Source organism: Typopeltis vanoorti, chromosome 23, assembly GCF_054136105.1.
Source record: "Typopeltis vanoorti isolate ZY-2024b chromosome 23, IOZ_Tvanoo_1.0, whole genome shotgun sequence".
NCBI lineage: Eukaryota > Metazoa > Arthropoda > Arachnida > Uropygi > Thelyphonidae > Typopeltis > Typopeltis vanoorti.
Window position 1 is genome coordinate 36,363,292 of NC_143571.1, and position 18,319 is coordinate 36,381,610.

At 34.6% G+C, this 18,319-nt stretch overlaps 1 protein-coding gene across 1 annotated transcript in view; it reads right to left on the reverse strand.

Annotated features, from left to right (window-relative positions):
- The window catches only part of mgl (low-density lipoprotein receptor-related protein megalin), an 890,817-nt gene that overhangs the window by 758,908 nt on the left and 113,590 nt on the right, over nucleotides 1-18,319 (reverse strand). Inside the window, exons 9-13 of the mRNA XM_090412774.1 lie at nucleotides 16,359-16,484; nucleotides 5,742-5,902; nucleotides 3,190-3,425; nucleotides 2,892-3,080; nucleotides 1,547-1,761 (exon numbers count right to left, since the gene is read on the reverse strand). Of these exons, the coding sequence (XP_090268900.1) occupies nucleotides 1,547-1,761; nucleotides 2,892-3,080; nucleotides 3,190-3,425; nucleotides 5,742-5,902; nucleotides 16,359-16,484 (927 nt within the window). The remainder of the gene's footprint in view (nucleotides 1-1,546; nucleotides 1,762-2,891; nucleotides 3,081-3,189; nucleotides 3,426-5,741; nucleotides 5,903-16,358; nucleotides 16,485-18,319) is intronic.

Sequence of the window (18,319 nt, forward strand, 5' to 3'; positions counted from 1 at the left end):
TGGCATAATAGACTGGACAAAGAAGACCGACAAACTGGACCGCAAAACTAGAAAATTAATGACTATGCATCATGCATTACATCCACGAAGTGTGACCAGTTGTACCTACCAAGGAGAATAGGTGGACAGGGTCTGCTGCAAGTGAGACAGACTGTGGAAGAAGAAATTAGTTTAAGAAGTTACATCAACAATAGAGCCTTCTAAAAGCAACAGAAAACAAATCCGATTACAAAAAGGAAACAAAATAACCGATATGTGCGCTGGAAAAATAAACCCTTGCATGCCAATTTCTTCGAGATACTGACGACAAAACTGAAGTGAACAACATGTGGCAATGGCTACAATATGGATATATTAAAAAAGAAACAGAAGGATTTATTCTAGCAGCTCACGAACAGCCATTACAATGCAATGAAAGCAAAAATTTTGAACATCAATAATAACAGCAAATGCAGATTATGCGATCAGAAGGTGAGACTAATCCAATCAGTGTCTGCAGCAAAATAGCTAAAACTGACTATAAATACTGCCATGATCAAGTGGCTAAAATAATTCATTGGCATGTATCCAGAAAATATGACTTTTCTACTTCTGATACCTGGTGGCAGCATAAAATAGAGACAGTACTGGAAAATGAAACAGCAAAAATTCTCTGGGACTTTAGAATACAAACTGATCAGCATTTGGAACACAATAGACCTGACATCACAATTATCGAACATTAACAGGTTTGGATTACTGATATCGCATTACCCAGTGATAACAACATTAACAACAAAGAACTGGAAATATAATATATTTTGTTTAATCCTTTATCCAAGTATAAGAACAAAGTTTGCCCCTGAAGTATCTTCAGGACTGAGGCAACTCGTGGTAAAGATGGACCAAGCTCTCGTCACTCCTTGTCTTAGTATCTCCCATAATGCAAAGCACATCTCCTTGCGGACATGTATAATGCTATGCATTAAGCATATTTTTTATAGTTGGATAAAGGATTAAATGAAATATATTATAGTCTAACCAAGTAGACAAAAAAAAAAAATTCCAACAAAGAACTGTAAAAATTACTAAATATAGAGATTTGCCAATCGAAGTTGGCTGACTGTGGCTTAAACACACCAAAGTCATCCCAATAGTTATCGGTGCACTTGGTGCAACTTCAAAGAAGCTATCCAACTATTTTACAACAATTAAACATCAACGAAATGACACCATATGACCAAAAAAAAACAGCATTACTTGGAATAGTCCATATTTTACAACACTACCTGACAGACTATTCTTAGATTCTTTGGTAGAATCTGAATTGTTCTGTATCACCAATCAAATTGTTGTTTAAATGATATCTTGTTTTGACTGTGTATCAATTATGTGAATAAAATAATAATAATAAACTATTCCAGTGGTTCTTGCAAGTTTGCTATAATGAGAATTCACTGTAATAATTTGGATTACTAAAATGAAACTTTAATCAGAAATATAAAATTATGAGTCAATAAAAAAGACTGGCTATCAGTTTATCTTTTTGTTATTTGTATAATCTTACCTAAAGGTTGACGAAGTGGATGGTATGCAGTAATTGCTTTTGGCTCTTTTAACAGACTACGATCTCTATAAATTATCGACAAACTTTGTGAATTATTATACAGATCTGTTTTTACAACTCCTTGTCTTGTGCCATCTGTCCAATAAACTTTATTTTCAAATACTGTTAACTTATTTGGTGATGGGACACGAGTACTGCCACGAACAATGGAATGTCTGTAAAAATAAATAAATAAATAAATAATATAACTCAATTTAATTCAATGACACTTAGTAAAAAAAGAATGCCTGAAACAAACTTTGATTTGGTATTATTTGGTATATTTCATCCATCACCCTTAGTAAATAAGATTTAATAAATTCAATAAGAATATAAATATAATTATTTTATATGTCATTTAATTCAGAGCTATTTCATTGGCACAAAGACAATGCATTAAATGATCAAAGATTAAAAACTGCAGCATGTATATATTGATAACATAAAAATAAAAGAAAATAATTTTCAATTTTTCCTGCAGGAAATTCCAAAACTACAAAAAATGTGGTACTATCATTTCAAACAAGTCCTGAAAAAAGTGCATGCAGGCAAAACAGATAAACATACAATAAAAATGCATGCTACATTTACAACTTAGGTCAATCGAGGTCATCGCTGTTGAAATTAAATAGCCATTCATAACATTAATCTGTGTCCGGACAATTCATCGCCGACAATTCAATTCAAATAATAATTACTCTATTTCTAATGTTTATTTTGTGTGTGTGTGTGTGTGTGTGTGTGTGTGTGTGTGTGTGTGTGTGTGTGTGTGTGTGTGTGTGTGTGTGTGTGTGTGTGCACGTGCGTGCATGCACGCACGCACACATGCACCAGATGAAGTTTTGCCCTTAAGAGTAGGGCAAAAGTTTTTTTGGGCTAAATAAATCATATGAAAATTATATTATATACATTTAATGTGCACCCTCATAAAAGGGATGATATACTGAAATTTTGTTTTTATTGTTATGAGTAGTCATGACACATGTTCCTATTAAGTCCATAATAATAACAAATCCAATTTCTCAAGTAAATATCTAGCAGTAGATTTTTACATTTCATGGATATATCAGAGGAATCTTAGTGCATTATTTTAGATTAGTTTTCTATATGATTTCATATAGAAATGCTTTCATACTGAATTAACATCACTGTCACAACAGTGATGTTAATTTAGTGTCCATTGTGCACATGCGTGTAAGTGATCAGTGTGTCTAGACAAAAGCATATGATTAGGTGTATGACATAAACTACACAAAAATAAAGATTCTGTTTATAGTAAACAAAAAAGATTGAATTATATATTTACCTCTGATTGCCATCATAGTCCACTGTGACTATTTGGTCAAGCTGGGAATCACACCATATCAGTCGCTTTGTCACAAAATCAACTGCAATCCCTGATGCTTTATATATGAATGTATTCACAATTGTTTTTCTTTGAGTCCCATCCATGTGTGCCCGATCAATGTTGTCTGCATCACTGAAGAACATATACCTAAAAACAGAGTTAAAGTTGATAATTATATAAAGAAATGTAACAGTTTCAATCAGGAAAAAATAAAATATACAATAATTGCATAATCAGAATTAATTACTAAGCATACCCTATGGTAGGATCAAGGGCAATATCCAAAGGAGATGATAAATTACGGCTAATAAGAATAGCATGCCACCTTCCATCCAATTCTAAAATGTCAATCTTTTGTCCAAGTGCATCGCAAACATACAATTTATTTCCTACCCAATCTACTGCCAAAGATATAGGACTCCAAGGAAAAGGAACTGTAATATCTCCAGTAACTCTGGGTTGTCTCCAACTATCTAACCGAATAGAATATATCTAAAAAAAATTAAAAATATAATTAATAAGTGTAAGTGCTATCATATGCATAAGAAAAAAAGAAGAAAAAAAAAACATTGTTTATAAGAGTATGCATTTATATATTACATATAAAGGGACAGGTTGGAGTAAGAAGGAAAATACCACCAAAATATATTATTATTATTTATTACATATAAAGAGACAGGGTCTGTAAATTTTATTATTATTACTATGTGACACCTCCAAGGAGGTCCAAAGACTCATTGAGGAAGAGCACCTACTCACAGCTTTCCTGTTTCTATCACTTAATCCACGAACTACAACGAACCACAGCTATAATTATTTACACCAATGCCATCTACTGCCCACCACCACTAGTATTTTTTTTCTGTAAATTGCATTTTCTGAAGACTGATTTGTCTGTATGCAGAATAAAAACCTGAGTTTCTAGGAGAAAAAATCCTGCTACTTCCATATGAAAATGTAAATTATATCAGAAAAAAAACACAGAAATTATATTTCTCTATTTAGTTTTTTTTTAATCTCTAAACTCTTTGAATGTAGAAAAATTAAAATATAATTACATATTTTATCAAAGCCATTAAAAAATTACTATGATTGGACTTAAACAATATTTTATGATGATGTCATGCAATTATAGCACAAAATACAAAATTATCATATAAAAATACTCAGAAGACAAACAATGCAAAAATAGAAAAATTAGTTGGAACTAAAATCTGTATTTCAAATTACATGAAAGAATGTCTAAACAAATCTCACTAATGATAATTACAATAATTTTATAAATCATTTCCTATTTTTGTTATTCTGTTTAAACAGATTCATCTTAGTAAAAGAAAACCAAACAGATCAGCAAGCAACACCTCCAAGCTCACAGCTTTGAGCTTCTGAGTAATTTATTAGCAAAATAAATTTAGCTAATAATTATTATCTCTAGATGTGTATTTTCTCCATTAAACTTCAACATCGAAACATCTAAAGCTAGGTGACTTCCTTTCACATCTGTGGCCATAGCAACTCATCTTTCAGATGCAGTAACAGGCTGGGAAGATTTGAGCTTAAAGCAGGGGTCGGCAACCGGCTTCCTGCATGCGGCCCAAATGTGCATTTTTAGTGGCCCATAAAAGGTTGACCATACTTATATGCCATGTGTCCTGTATGTTGAATTATTTAAATAATACATTTTATAATGTATTATTTAAATAATAAATAATAATGAATAATAAATTAAAAATAATTTTATACCTATACTTTGTGATATCTCCCATGCAACTTGGAAATACCAACAAAAGGAAACTTTTGCTGATATTATTGAAGATTTACAAATGGAATTTTCAACAAGATTTGTGGATTTTCATAAAAAATAGCATCGAAATGTGATTATGTTTGAATGCTTTTAATGTCGACATTAATCAATGCTTACCAAAAAAAAAATTTTGAAGGATTAATCAGTTTCGCAAAGATGATAGTCACATTTGGAAGCACCTACATTTGCGAATAAGCATTTTCTGCCATGTGTTTTAGAAAAAATAAAATTTCTTCTCGACTGAATGATGAACATTTGCATGCTTCGATTCAAATTTGAACCCTCATGTTATAAAGTGGATCTAGATAATCTGGCTAAGAGAAAACAATCACAAAAGTCACATTAAGCAGGGAGACATATGTATATATTGTGATGGATACACTATATTACTTTGTTTTTACGTGATCATAATTTTTTATTGTGTTTCATTTTCATGCTTGTTTCATATCTTGTAATATTTCGGTGTTTTTTAAGATTGACATAATAAAAATTGATAACTTAAGTATTTTTTTTCCACTCACTATTTCTCTTAAATAAACGCTTGTGGCCCGATTATTAAAAATAAAAGTTGAATGTGGCCCATGAGTCTGAAAAGGTTGCTGATCCCTGGTTTAAAGTATATCTATTGCATTCAGCAAATCAGCAATTTCAGCATGAATTAGATCATCTGCTAGTAATTGCAATTAAAAATAGTGAATGTCTTTGAATTTTGCAATTCCAACAATAATAGTAATGTTGCTAGGAAACTTCAGACAGGGTTTTTTTTTTTAGTAAATTATAATGCAGCATTTCATTATTGTAGCGTTTACTATAACAAGTGTCTAATGTATGTGTGGCACCATGAATACACATTAATGAAATTCATTTAATCACATTTTAATGACACAAAGATGTTTAAATCCATTCTTTCATGGAGTAAAAAAATTAATTTGGTATCAAAAATAAATATGATGTGCATTTAAAAGAATCTAATCAATAATCACAAATAATATAATCATACATACTTTTCTAGTTTCTGTATCAGACCAGAAAAGCAGATTACGGTCATAATGATAATCCAATCCACTAGCTGCTGTAGCATTAGTTACTACATCTAATACAAGCCCCTCAGAATCAATCCTAAAAATGGTACTATGATGGGCAAATATTAATCTCATGGAGGTACCTATGAAAATAAAATATAATAGCGATGATCTTCACCAGTTCAAAATTTCAATGTATTTACCATTTTTATCAGAAGCATAAGAGGTAGTGTTTTGTCAATAACAATAAGAAACACAACAAAAATTATTGGGGAAAAAAATGAAATGAAAATATACAAAGAAATGGTTTTAAGCTGGTTTTAGTTGGAAGACATATGGCAAAAATATTGCTTTGTGATGATTCTGTGTTTTATTTTCAGCCATTAAGCTGAAAAGCAAATTTTCTAAGCAGCATTGTTAACTACTGAACTGGCCTTGGTAGGTATGCATATCAAAGTTTGCCATGGATGTAAAATGCATATTAAAACTGTAATACATACCATTGATATTACACTAAAATATATGGTGATCACAGAGTGCATGAGCAATATATTTCATCCATAGTGACATATATAACCAGAAATATTTCATTGTTATTAGTGTTTTCTCTGTATCTCCATGAAGTCAAAGACTCATTGTGGGAGGCCCACACCCTTTATAATCACACTTTTACTCAATTTCCAGGGATAACCCTCATCCTCTGCTTTCCTGCCATGTATTGAAAAAAAAAAAGCCTCATCCTCTGCCTTTTCAATAACCCCTTTTGATAATATCTTCCTGTCACATTCCCTCTTTTCAACCCATCATCTAGCCATTGTAATGCAGAGGCATTCAGTATATCCTCACAGGGAGAATTTCACAGATCTGTCAGAATCTTCAGGTGACGATATCTATACACAGTAGTCAAAATATGCTATGCTATTATTAAAGCTTTATAAAGAGAAATAATAACTTTTCTATCCCTGCTTGTTAAAATATTATTATTATTATTATTATTACAAGACACCTCCAGGGAGTCCAAAGACTCATCAAGGGAGGGCACTACTCTAGAACTCTGTCTCCAACACTCAATCTACCAACTACAACTAACCGCAACTACACCAACAGCATCTACCACCCGCCACTACCAGCATTTCCACAGACAATCACAAACAATGCCCACATTCGAATCCTGCGTCCTTTTGGCTGGAGAGTGGACATGCTAACCACTTGGCCAACCAGGCTGGCTTGATTATGTGAGAATGTGTAAACGAACCGAGAGCTCTTCTGGCCATGCTGTTTAAGTATCAGCTGTGGGGAAATGCCAAGGAAGTGGAAAAAGGGCAAAACAGTTACATAAAGGGAAGCTCCAAGAAGTGAGTAAATTACCAAGGCAAGACCTACCCTTCTCAAAATCCATGCTGTACCGTTCCCCATCAGTTTGAACTCTGCCTTTTACCAACTTTAATACTTGAACTACCACTCTGAGATACAGAGTGGTCTATAATTTGCTACCTGTCTTGGAGTTTCCCTTTATGTAACTATTTTGCCCTTTTTCCACTTCTGTGGCATTTCCCCACAGCTGATACTAAACAGCTTGGCCAGAGAAGCTCTCAATTCCTTTACACATTTCCATATACACAAGATGATATCCCATCGAATACTGTGACTGTATTTGCATTAGAGTTCTGCAATATTGTAAACACCACCAATTCATCTATCTCTATTCTCACATCAGTAAATGTCACATCTGGCATTGCAACATCTCTACCTAGATGGTACATACTTGCAAAACAATCACTTAGCAACTAAACCATTCCATTTGATTCTCTTAGCCCCCTTACCATCAGCACTCAGTAAAGTTATCCTTCCATAGCTGTTTTTCACTCAGTATAAGAACCCCCTCTGCAATTTTCTTTTGCCTGCCAAGCTAATTTCCTCTCATAATCCACCTTAGCCTTTTTTTAAACCGTACTAGTCACTTCATACCAGTGATTTGTACTTCTTATGATCTAGCTTATCAACTTTCTCTTTATATATCCTCCATGAATCTTTCTTTTTCTACGAGTTTTGCTTAACAATAATACTCATCTATCTAAATGATTTATCCAACTAACTCTGGGTATATAGTCTGATGCTGCTTTCTTCAAATACTCCTTTACTATCTCTCATGCATGGCCAACATCTTTCTATCCAGATTCATATACCACGGCACTGCCACACTAGCTCCTCAGATTGAAGGAGCCAGCTCGGAGCAGTCATAATAATTTGCTTGTTAATTTCACATATCCTTTCTTAACTAAAAATTATTTAATTCACATGAAAAGCATAAGGAATAAGTAAGAATATTTATTTAAAGCTATATTTCAGCTTGAATATTACAGGCCATCATCAGCGATAGTTAATTACAAGATAGAACACAAGCAATTGATTGATTTGAAACAGTAAGAGCTGTGTGATGTTATACATAAAATAACACAATGGTATAACTGAGGAAACATTGCATTAATTATTCATTAAATCTATTTTTTAAAAAAATTTGTGATGAGTGATTGGAATAGGACTATCCCATATCCCATATCTCACTTAGATAGTGAGAAGCAGTTATCCTGATTTTTAAGTTCAAATGGTTTAATATGACCGCAACACTTACTTTAACCAAATGTTCAAATTTATAGTGATACAGATAAAGTAAGCATGTTTGAGACCATAGGATATAGTGGTCTGTATCTATTCAGTGTGATGCAAAGCCAGATTTCTCAGATTTCTTGTTGCTAATATAAGATTTTTGTTCTTGAACTCTCTTTTTTACTGAGTGTCTGGTTTGTCCAAAGAAAAAAAGAAGACAGTCACAAGGAACTTAGTGGACACCAGGAAGAACCAGAAGAAAATGTCTATCTTTGGAAGATGAAAACCATGATGATAATTTGTTGATAGGAAGAAAAGGAGCCACTAAATTGTGGAAATTGAGAATTCTGGAAATGGGTTCTGAGATGCCAGAAATGTATAGGATTGGGACTAGATACTGTTTCCTTATTATTTGAGCTAGGATTATAGGAATTAAAAAACGGTTGTGTGGTCCTTTCTGAGAGGCCATTGAGTTTCATGTATTGTTTGATGCTTAAGCATTCTTCCTGTAATTGTTGAGACATAGCACAAATAGTGAGCATGTCATACTAAAGTTTTTATAATTCCAGTTTTCTGTGAGGACATGGTAAGCAGATTGCTGTTGAATGTAGCATCCAGCGAAAGTTGGCTTTCGAGAAATGGAAGTAATTAATTCACCTGATGGTGAGTAGAGCAGAAGATCTGATCACCTTCATACCATATAATAAAAAGGAATTATAAAAACTTTAATATAATGTGCTCGCACTACTTCTTCTACACCTAAACAATTACAGCAAGAACTCTTAAACATCAAACAACACCACATGAAACTCAATGGCTTCTCAAATAGGATTACACAATAGCTTTTTAATTTCTATAATCCTAGCTCAAATAACAAGGAAACAGTATGCCAAGTCCCAATCCCATACGTTTCTGGCATCTCAAAACCCATTTCAAGAATTCTTAAGAAATACAATTTAGTGGCTACTTTTCTCCCTATCAACAAATTATCATTATGATTTCCATCTTCCAAAGATAAATGTTCTCCTCTGGCTCTTCCTGGTGTTTAACACGTTCCTTGTGACTGTCATCATTCTTACTTCAGACAAACTGGATGCTCGGTAGAAAAGAGAATACCACAACACATATCTCAGATTTCCTGTTGCTTATGTTAGCAACAGGAAACCCTATATAAATTCAAAATCTGCCTATCCTTAGAATACTGTTTAAACATTTAGAGTGGTGCACCTAAAACTTCCTCAAAAATTCTTGATACTGTTCACAGGAGAGCAATTTGACTCATAGATGACCCTTCCCTCATACGCTCACTTCAACCTCCGTCTTGGAGATGCAATGTTTCAGCTCTCTGTCTCTTCTACAGGTACTTACATGGTCACTGCTCCATATCATTCCTCTACATGCTGTTAGGTCTGTTAAAACAAGAGCAGTGGCTGTCCAAAATCCCAAAATACTGCAAATCATTGCACCTCTCCTCTTCCTCATTTATTCCATCTACCTCTGTCCTCTGGAACAGCCATCCCCATGATGTGTTTCCCAGTAATTTCAACTTACATCTCTTTAAGAAGAATGTCAATAAGTTTTCTTCTTTCTCAATCCTCATTTCACCTCACACACGGCACTAATGTGCTACAGGTCTTGTACGTCTCATGTGGGGGGGGGGGGGATAAATATAAAATAAATAAATAAATAAATAAAATACTATTACTTATTCTCACTCAAGTTTTGACCAAATTATACAACATGTTTTCCAATGTTAATCCTCCTCTAGAACTTCAACTCCAAAACCGTCCAATCTATCTTCCCTCTCAACAACCTTGTTCTTAATAAACTATAACACTTTTTTATAAATGTTAGTCAAGTGAGTTTTAATTTTTCATCCTACTAGTTTCACCAATTTTTTGCTATTGGCATCTTCAGGGATACAATTGGTAAGCGATATGAAGGTAACAGACTAGGTTTTAACTGACAGTTCTAATTCATACAAAATTAGTATTGTGCAAGACAATGCGCGTGTCTCGGGAACATGATTTATTTGTTACGAGACATAATGTAATTGGCATGAAAGTTCATTTCTTTGATGTTTAGTGATCTAATTAAAGTTTTCCAAATTTCCGGTAGGATGAGGCCTTGATTCTTATTTAGGTTTCCTGTTGAAGAGGCGACCATAGGAGCCTCCTTGAAGGTTCTGGAATGGTAGTTTTCTTCTATATAGGGCATATGACTCTTATCCCACTCAATAAGATGGTTGGTAGAGGCAAAGTGGGAAGAAAGGCCTGAATATCTTGTCTGTTGTTTCTAACATAGCCTATATCAGTGATGGTGAACCTACGACACGCATGTCAGCACTGACACACTTGAGGGTTTCAGGTGACACACCTTGGATGTTGAAAAATATTGGTATTCTGATGAAAAAACTAATTTCAATAATTTCAGTTTATTAAATTAATTGTATAATATGAATTCATAGATTGTATATCAATGTCCTAGTAAATAAATAGCCTAATACGATATGTATAAGTCACCATCTATGATTAAGTAGTTAAATTTATAATGCAACAATGTCAATATTTTTTTAAAAAAAAAGATGTTTGACACACCTGGGTAAAAAGGTTTGCCATCACTGGCCTATATGCTTCTTCTGTCTCGTTTCGAAGCTTCTAGAGGCTGACCAATGTAACTAACACCACAGGAGCAAGGTATATTATATACTCCAGAGTACTTGTAGAAAGGATGAGGGTCTTTCGGTAATCTTAAAAATTTTCGAATAGTATGGACCGGCTCGAATGCTACTCTAATATTGTGTGGTTTTAGAAGGATAGCCAATTTTTTGGAAATGCTGTTGACAAATGAAATAGTTATAGTACTGATGTATTGGGTGTCATCACGTTGTCTTTGTGGTATATCCGAAAAGAGAATCTTGTTGTAGAGTCTTTTAGGATAACCATTTAAGGATAGATCTCTGGATATCGTAGTTAATTCTTTTTGTAAGTCATCCTGGTACCGAAAACTTGGTACAGATATGTAGATGACATCTTTATCATTTGGAATCATACGAAAGAAGAATTAATGGATTATCTCAACCAAATCAATAGTTTCCACCATACCATCAAATTTACATTAGAAATTGAAAAAGATGAAAAACTTCCATTCCTAGACATCCTAATAAAGAAACAAACCAATAACAGTATCAACCAGTCTGTGTATAGAAAACTTAGGAATACTGGACGTTGCCTCCATTTCAACTTAGGAATACTGGACGTTGCCTCCATTTCAACTCGTCACATCATATATCCCAGAAACTTAGCATTATCCATATGCTTAAGAAAAGAGCTATACAGTACACCACAGACCAGGATGACTTACAAAAAGAATTAACTACAATATCCAGAGAGAGCTATCCTTAAATGGTTATCCTAAAAGACTCTATAACAAGATTCTCTTTTCGGATATACCACAAAGAAAACGTGATGACACCCAATACATTAGTACTATAACTATTCCATTTGTCAACAGCATTTCCAAAAAAGTGGCTATCCTTCTAAAACCACACAATATTAGAGTAGCATTCAAGCCGGTCAATACTATTCGAAAATTTTTAAGATCACCGAAAGACCCTCATCCTTTCTACAAGTACTCTGGAGTATATAATATACCTTACTCCTGTGGTGTTAGTTACATTGGTCAGACCTCTAGAAGCCTCAAAACGAGGCTTCTAGAGGTCTGAAGGAGCACATAGGCTATGTTAGAAACAACAGACAAGATATTTCAGGCTTTTTTTCCTACTTTGCCTCTATTAACCATCTTATTGAGTGGGATAAGCGTCATATGCCCTATATAGAAGAAAACTACCATTCCAGAACCTTCAAGGAGGCTGCTATGGTTTCCCGTTCAACAGGAAACCTAAATAAGAATCAAGGTCTAATCCTACCGGAAATTTGGAAAACTTTAATTAGATCACTAAACATCAAAGAAATGAACTTTCACGCCAATTACATTATGTCTCGTAACAAATAAATCATGTTCCCGAGAAACGTGCATTGTTTCGCACAATACTAATTTTGTATGAATTAGAACTGTCAGTTAAAACCTAGTCTGTTACGTTCATATCGCTTACAATTGTATCCCTGAAGATGCCGATAGCAAAAAATCGATGAAACTAGTAGGACGAAAAATTAAAACTCACTTGACTAATATTCATAAAAAAGTGTTATAGTTTATTATACAAGTAGTCAAGAAAAGAAAATCAAACCTTGTTCTTAGCTTCCATTCCTTATCCTGCCCAAAATAATTCCCCTAAATGCAAATTTTCATGCTCATTCAAATGCAACTCAAACACATCCTGATTATCTACAAACGCCATCCCAAATATCTACAAACTGCAACTCAAAGCCAAAGAAAGATAGATTTGATCATGGCATCAGAAGCTGGCTCAGTTAAGAGTGTGACTGCTCTTTGCCACCAGTTGTTGACAGTGATCATGCCATACTGAACTGAGAAGTAGCAAACTATACGGATGTTCCAGTTAGTATAGGCTACATGCTGAATTACAAAGCTGGAAATAATGACATTCTCAGGAGAATACAATGTTCAATCCCATGGTATCAGTTACTGAATGTCTGCATGGTTAGCCTAGTGGATTTTCGCTTTGCAACCATATGTCTGGGGAAGGAGTGTCCTAGGTTCGATTCCCGTCAACGTCGTGAGGAGCTCAAGGCTCTTCCTCAGCCATAGCCAAGTTAGCCAGTCTTGGGCGTGGACAGCGGGGTTTTTTCTGCCAGTTTATCTGGGGTTTTTCATCCCGCGAGCAGGCAAACCGGTCCGAGGACACACACGCGCGCAGATTATAGTCAGGAATACTGACCCAGCCGTAGGTCTGATTCATCAGCCTATGCCGGTTCCGGAGCCCGGATAAAATTTGGGGGGACTAGATGGTACCGCGAACTCCCATAAAAAGGGGAAAGCTGTATCATCACATGGAATTTATTTATTTAGTTACTGAATGGATCAGCAGTGCATGGTAAGTTTGAAAAGATGCTAAATAATATAGTATCCAAATGTGTCCCTTGAGTTTGAAGGACAAATATGGTGCAAGTGAAATGGATGTGCAACCTTATTAAGCAAGAGATAATGTGGAAGGAGTATTGTGAGAATCAGGGAGAGATAAAAAGTTCATGGTACAAAAGTTACAAGCCTCTTACAGAAATCTAAGTAGGAGTATCAAAAAGACATTGGCTGTATGGGGGGGGGATTGAAAAGTTCTGAAAAGTTCCGAATATGTCCCTTGAGTTTGAAGAACAAATATGATGCAAGTGAAATGGATGTGCAACCTTATTATCATCATCATCATCATCTTCCTTATACCCTCTTTTACCTTGCGGTGTCAAGGGTCCATTGATCATCGGACCTCACTCCGTTTACAGGATAAGGTGGTCAGCCTTATGCCCCGGTGTATCCTATGGCCTGTAGTGTTGAGTTCTCAAGGCCAGTTTGCCTGCTTTGCGGGATGAAAAACCCCAGAATAAACTGAGGAAAAAACTCTGCTGTCCACGCCCAAGACTGGCTAACTTGGCTATGGCTGAGGAAGATCCTTCAGCTCCTCACGTCACCGACGGGAATCGAACCTAGGGCACTCCTTCCCCAGGCATATGGTTGCGAAGTGCATAGTCACTAGGCTAACCGCGCGGACCTGCAACCTTATTAAGCAAGAGATAATGTGGAAGGAGTATTGTGAGAATAAGGGAGAGAAGAGTTATGAAACATAAAAAGCTCATGATACAAAAGTTACAAGCATCTTACAGAAATCTAAGTAGGAGCATCAAAAAGACATTGGCTGTATGGGAGGTTGAAAAGTTCTGATAAACACTAAAACATGGTTCTACCTCATTTCCTTTGTGGTGATTATCACAATTTTTTTAGAAAGCACTTGTACAAGCTAAAGGCAACCCAAAAGAAGTTTATCATTATGATGTGAGTAAAAGAAAGAATGAATGTAGAAGAATAACTTTATGAATGAAGATGATACTCTTGATCGGAAGCTAACGAGATTATTCAAATAATGAGTATTCACGTTGCTAAGATTTATCAACCTGCAGCACTGTCAACAGGGGGTAGCATAGAGGCAGCCTGCCTCATGGTGCAGCTTAATAAGGAAGCTCGTTCAGCCATACTGCAGTAGGCACCGTTGCTACACTAACACTTCCTGTTAGCATAGCAAGTGCAGAAAAAAGTTTTTCCAAGCTTAAACTGATTAAAAATTATTTGTGAACAGCAATGGCCAAGAAAGATTGGTTGGTCTAGCAACTATATTGATAGAGGCGGACAGGCATATAATTTAAATTTAGAAGAGCTTATAAACAGTTTTAGTGAGCGATATCCCCATAGAGCAAACATTTAATTAACACGTTCGCTGCCAACTACGAGTATACTCGTAGTGGCTAAACCTGCTTCACAAGCCAGCTACGAGTATACTCGTATGACGCTTACCGCAGGGAACGAGATTATTGTAGTGACCTTGAAGAAGTGAAAATCCTTGGCTTGTGGGGCTAGCATCAAAACTGTGTATTCTCATAGACCGTATATGCTCTGTACAAGCCAACTACGAGTATACTCGTAGGACGTTTACCTCCGGTAACGAGATTATCGTACTGACCTTGAAGAAGTAAAACTGCTCGGCGTAGGGGAACAGACCATGCCAAAGTAGCGTGGCAGCGAACGTGTTAATATTGTTATGTAATCGTTTTGCATTAATGTTTCTTTTGTAATAAAAACGAAATAGTATACTAAGTATGGACAAGTTTAAGAGAAGGTATGACAGCTGATGTGGGAGTGACATGTGGCTACCTTCAATGAGTCCTTGACTTCCTGGGCATCTCAGATAATGATGAAGATACTACTACTAATACTGATACTAATAATAATTAATGATAATAATAATGATAGCATATCCACTCTCCAGCGAAAAGGCTGTGGGTTCGAATCCCACCGTGGACATGGAAGTTTGTGATTGTCTGTGGAAATCCGAATGGTGGCCGGCAGCGGTAGATGGTGTTGGTGTGGTTGCGGTCAGTTGGTGTGAAGACAGAGTTGTAGAGCAGGTACCCTCCCTCGATGAGTACTTGGACTCCCTAGAGGTGTCAAATAATAATAATAGTAATAAATCTCAAATCTGTTCTACCTTAGAATATTGTTCTCACAAATGGGATAGTGCACCATAACCTCTCTAAAAATACTTGTGTGGTCCAGAAAGGGCAATTCGGTTAATTGATGACTCTTCTCTCAAAGACTCATTCCAGTCATTATTTCACTGTTTCTGTTCTTATAGAGGTATTTTCATGGTTACTGTTCCACCAAAACTGGCTGACACGATTCCACTACTTTCCCTCAAACTAATAAACTGCTACTGGTGAAAACACACAAGCTGCTACTGGTGAAATGTACTATAGGCCAAAATGTACTGACACAAATGTACTAATATAAATTTGCTATAAGTCAAAAACCTTTCATGTGTGAGATTTATATATAAAAAAAATTATAATAATAAAAATAATAAATAAATAAAAAAAACATTTTGCTAGCCTGTTTGGCTAGATATAACATCTCTCCAACCTAAAGGCTTTTATATTCAAATCCCACAGTGGCAGCCAAGACAATGTGACAATTTGCCAAGACAATTTGAGCCAAGACAATGAATTGTCTTGGCTCAAAAACTACTATATTTAGTCTCAGAAGTAGGGTTTCCAAATTACAAAACACATGGCTTACTTAAATCACAGTACTTAAGTATTATGATAGATTTGATAAAGTGTTATAGGTGAAATTCACATTAAAAAAAATCAGCCTTTAAGCTAAAAAATATCATATATATGTACATAATGCTTCTCAATAGAAACATACATGTGAAATTAGTAGAGATAAATATAAAACTTATATTAAATTGCAAAAATATATTTTTCTTTTCTTTAATAATATTCAAAATGAACAAGTTCTTCTTACTGTTATCAGCTCGACAATGACGAGGTGGCACCAAACTATATCCTGCCACACATGAACATAAAAAACTCCCCATTGTATTTACACAGATTTGGTCACAATAGCCCCATTCTTTACATTCATCCATATCTAAAACAATAATATAAATCCAATCACATAATCTGATAATACAAAAGATTTATTAAAACAAATAGAACAAAAAGACTTATATGTGCAAAAAAGAGTGGCATATGACGAATAATTTGCAATAAAACCTCATCAAACAGTTTTTTTCCTTTCTGCCATACACAAAATCAATATAAAATTGAAACTTATTTCATACTTTTACTTCAGTCAAAGCTACTTAACTGAAGAGACCTCCACATTCCCTGTAAAGAATGCAAACAAAGTGATGAGAGCATCTGAAGTCTGGTCCTTAACTTCTCATGGTCTATCCTCTTATTAGGTTTTCACCTGGTTACCAAATGAAGAAGGATAATGGTAATTTTCAGCTTGAGACTTATCCTACCAAACTCTATTCTGTATTGACTTAAACCACAAACAAATACGATGGTACTCAATCAAATGATGCAAGATGGAACATTACCCAGTTAAACAAAGTCCTGTTTTCATCAGGGAATTAGCTACTTGTTCCCTGATGAAAACAGAGAGATTTTGTTAAAAAAAAAAAAAAAAAAAGTCCTTACTAAAACTAAAACAACTAGCAAATCAACAGAACCAAAGGCAGCACTATTAACATCAGAGTATTGGTGAAATATAGATGGAACTAATATGATAATACAAACTTTTGCATCGATAATCACAGAAATCCCATGATGATATAAGTGCTACTGTTACCAAAACAAAACAAATAGATGGGATACTTATAAGTATATAATGTTACATTTGGTCTACAGTGATCAGGAAAAGGAATAAGTAGCTAATATTTAATACAAAGATAAATTCCTTGAATGGAATGAGATTGCAAACACAGAATGATGTAGACAATTTCAAAATTGGAAATCGGATGAAAAAACTTATTTGTGTTTATGGTCAAACCAGGTTTCAGCAAGGAAGAAGTAGAATTTTTTGAGTAATTACAGTGGAGATGATAGAAGGAAAAGCAAAAATGTTGGAGGCCTAAAAAACACAGAGCATGAAATGAATACCAGAAATATAGAAATATTTTACAAAACTTTTTTTGGGGAATCAATTTTTCAGTAGTATTAATGTTAATAACAATAAGCAAGTACTTGCCAGATTTCTATTCAGGACTATTGGACTATTCATTACTAAGACCATGTTTAAGCATAAATATGTGCATAAATTCACATGGAGAAAAGTTTTTCAATGTTATTATTGATACTGGTATATTCACACTGGTTCAGGGCCATCGAAATGATCACCATTCAGTTTTCAGCAAGAAAAAAAGTGAGTATCATATATAAGTTTTGAAGGCAGCAGTTTTCAAAGTCTACTTGTTTTCACCAGTACACAAATATTATTGGAGTAAACAGAATGAAAACGTTTAAAAACAAGAACTAAACTTAGAAAAACTGGCTAAATATTAGATATTCATAGTGAATTCAAGAAGTTATATGGTCAGTCATGGAAAAGAAATCATACTGAAAATTCATCATCATCATCATCCAATTCCAGCAAGTACTCTAAGGTAGTGTACTTCATAAAAGGGTTATGTAATTACATCTTTACTAACCTTTGGAGACTTTTCATCCAAAGTAATCTCTGTCAAGACTCCAACATCATCAGATATATCTTCTAAGGCACTTATTACTGTATCAGTCTACCTCAATCATGATTTTACTCTGGGTCTTTTCCCTGCCATCCTGACAAAAAAAAAAAAAAACACTTGTTTTGCTAACCTTACCTCTCTCTCATTCTGTTTAAATGACTACACCAACTGAGATCAGCTCTGTCACACATTTTTGAATGATAATAATGTTGAGTTCTTTCATAATATCCTC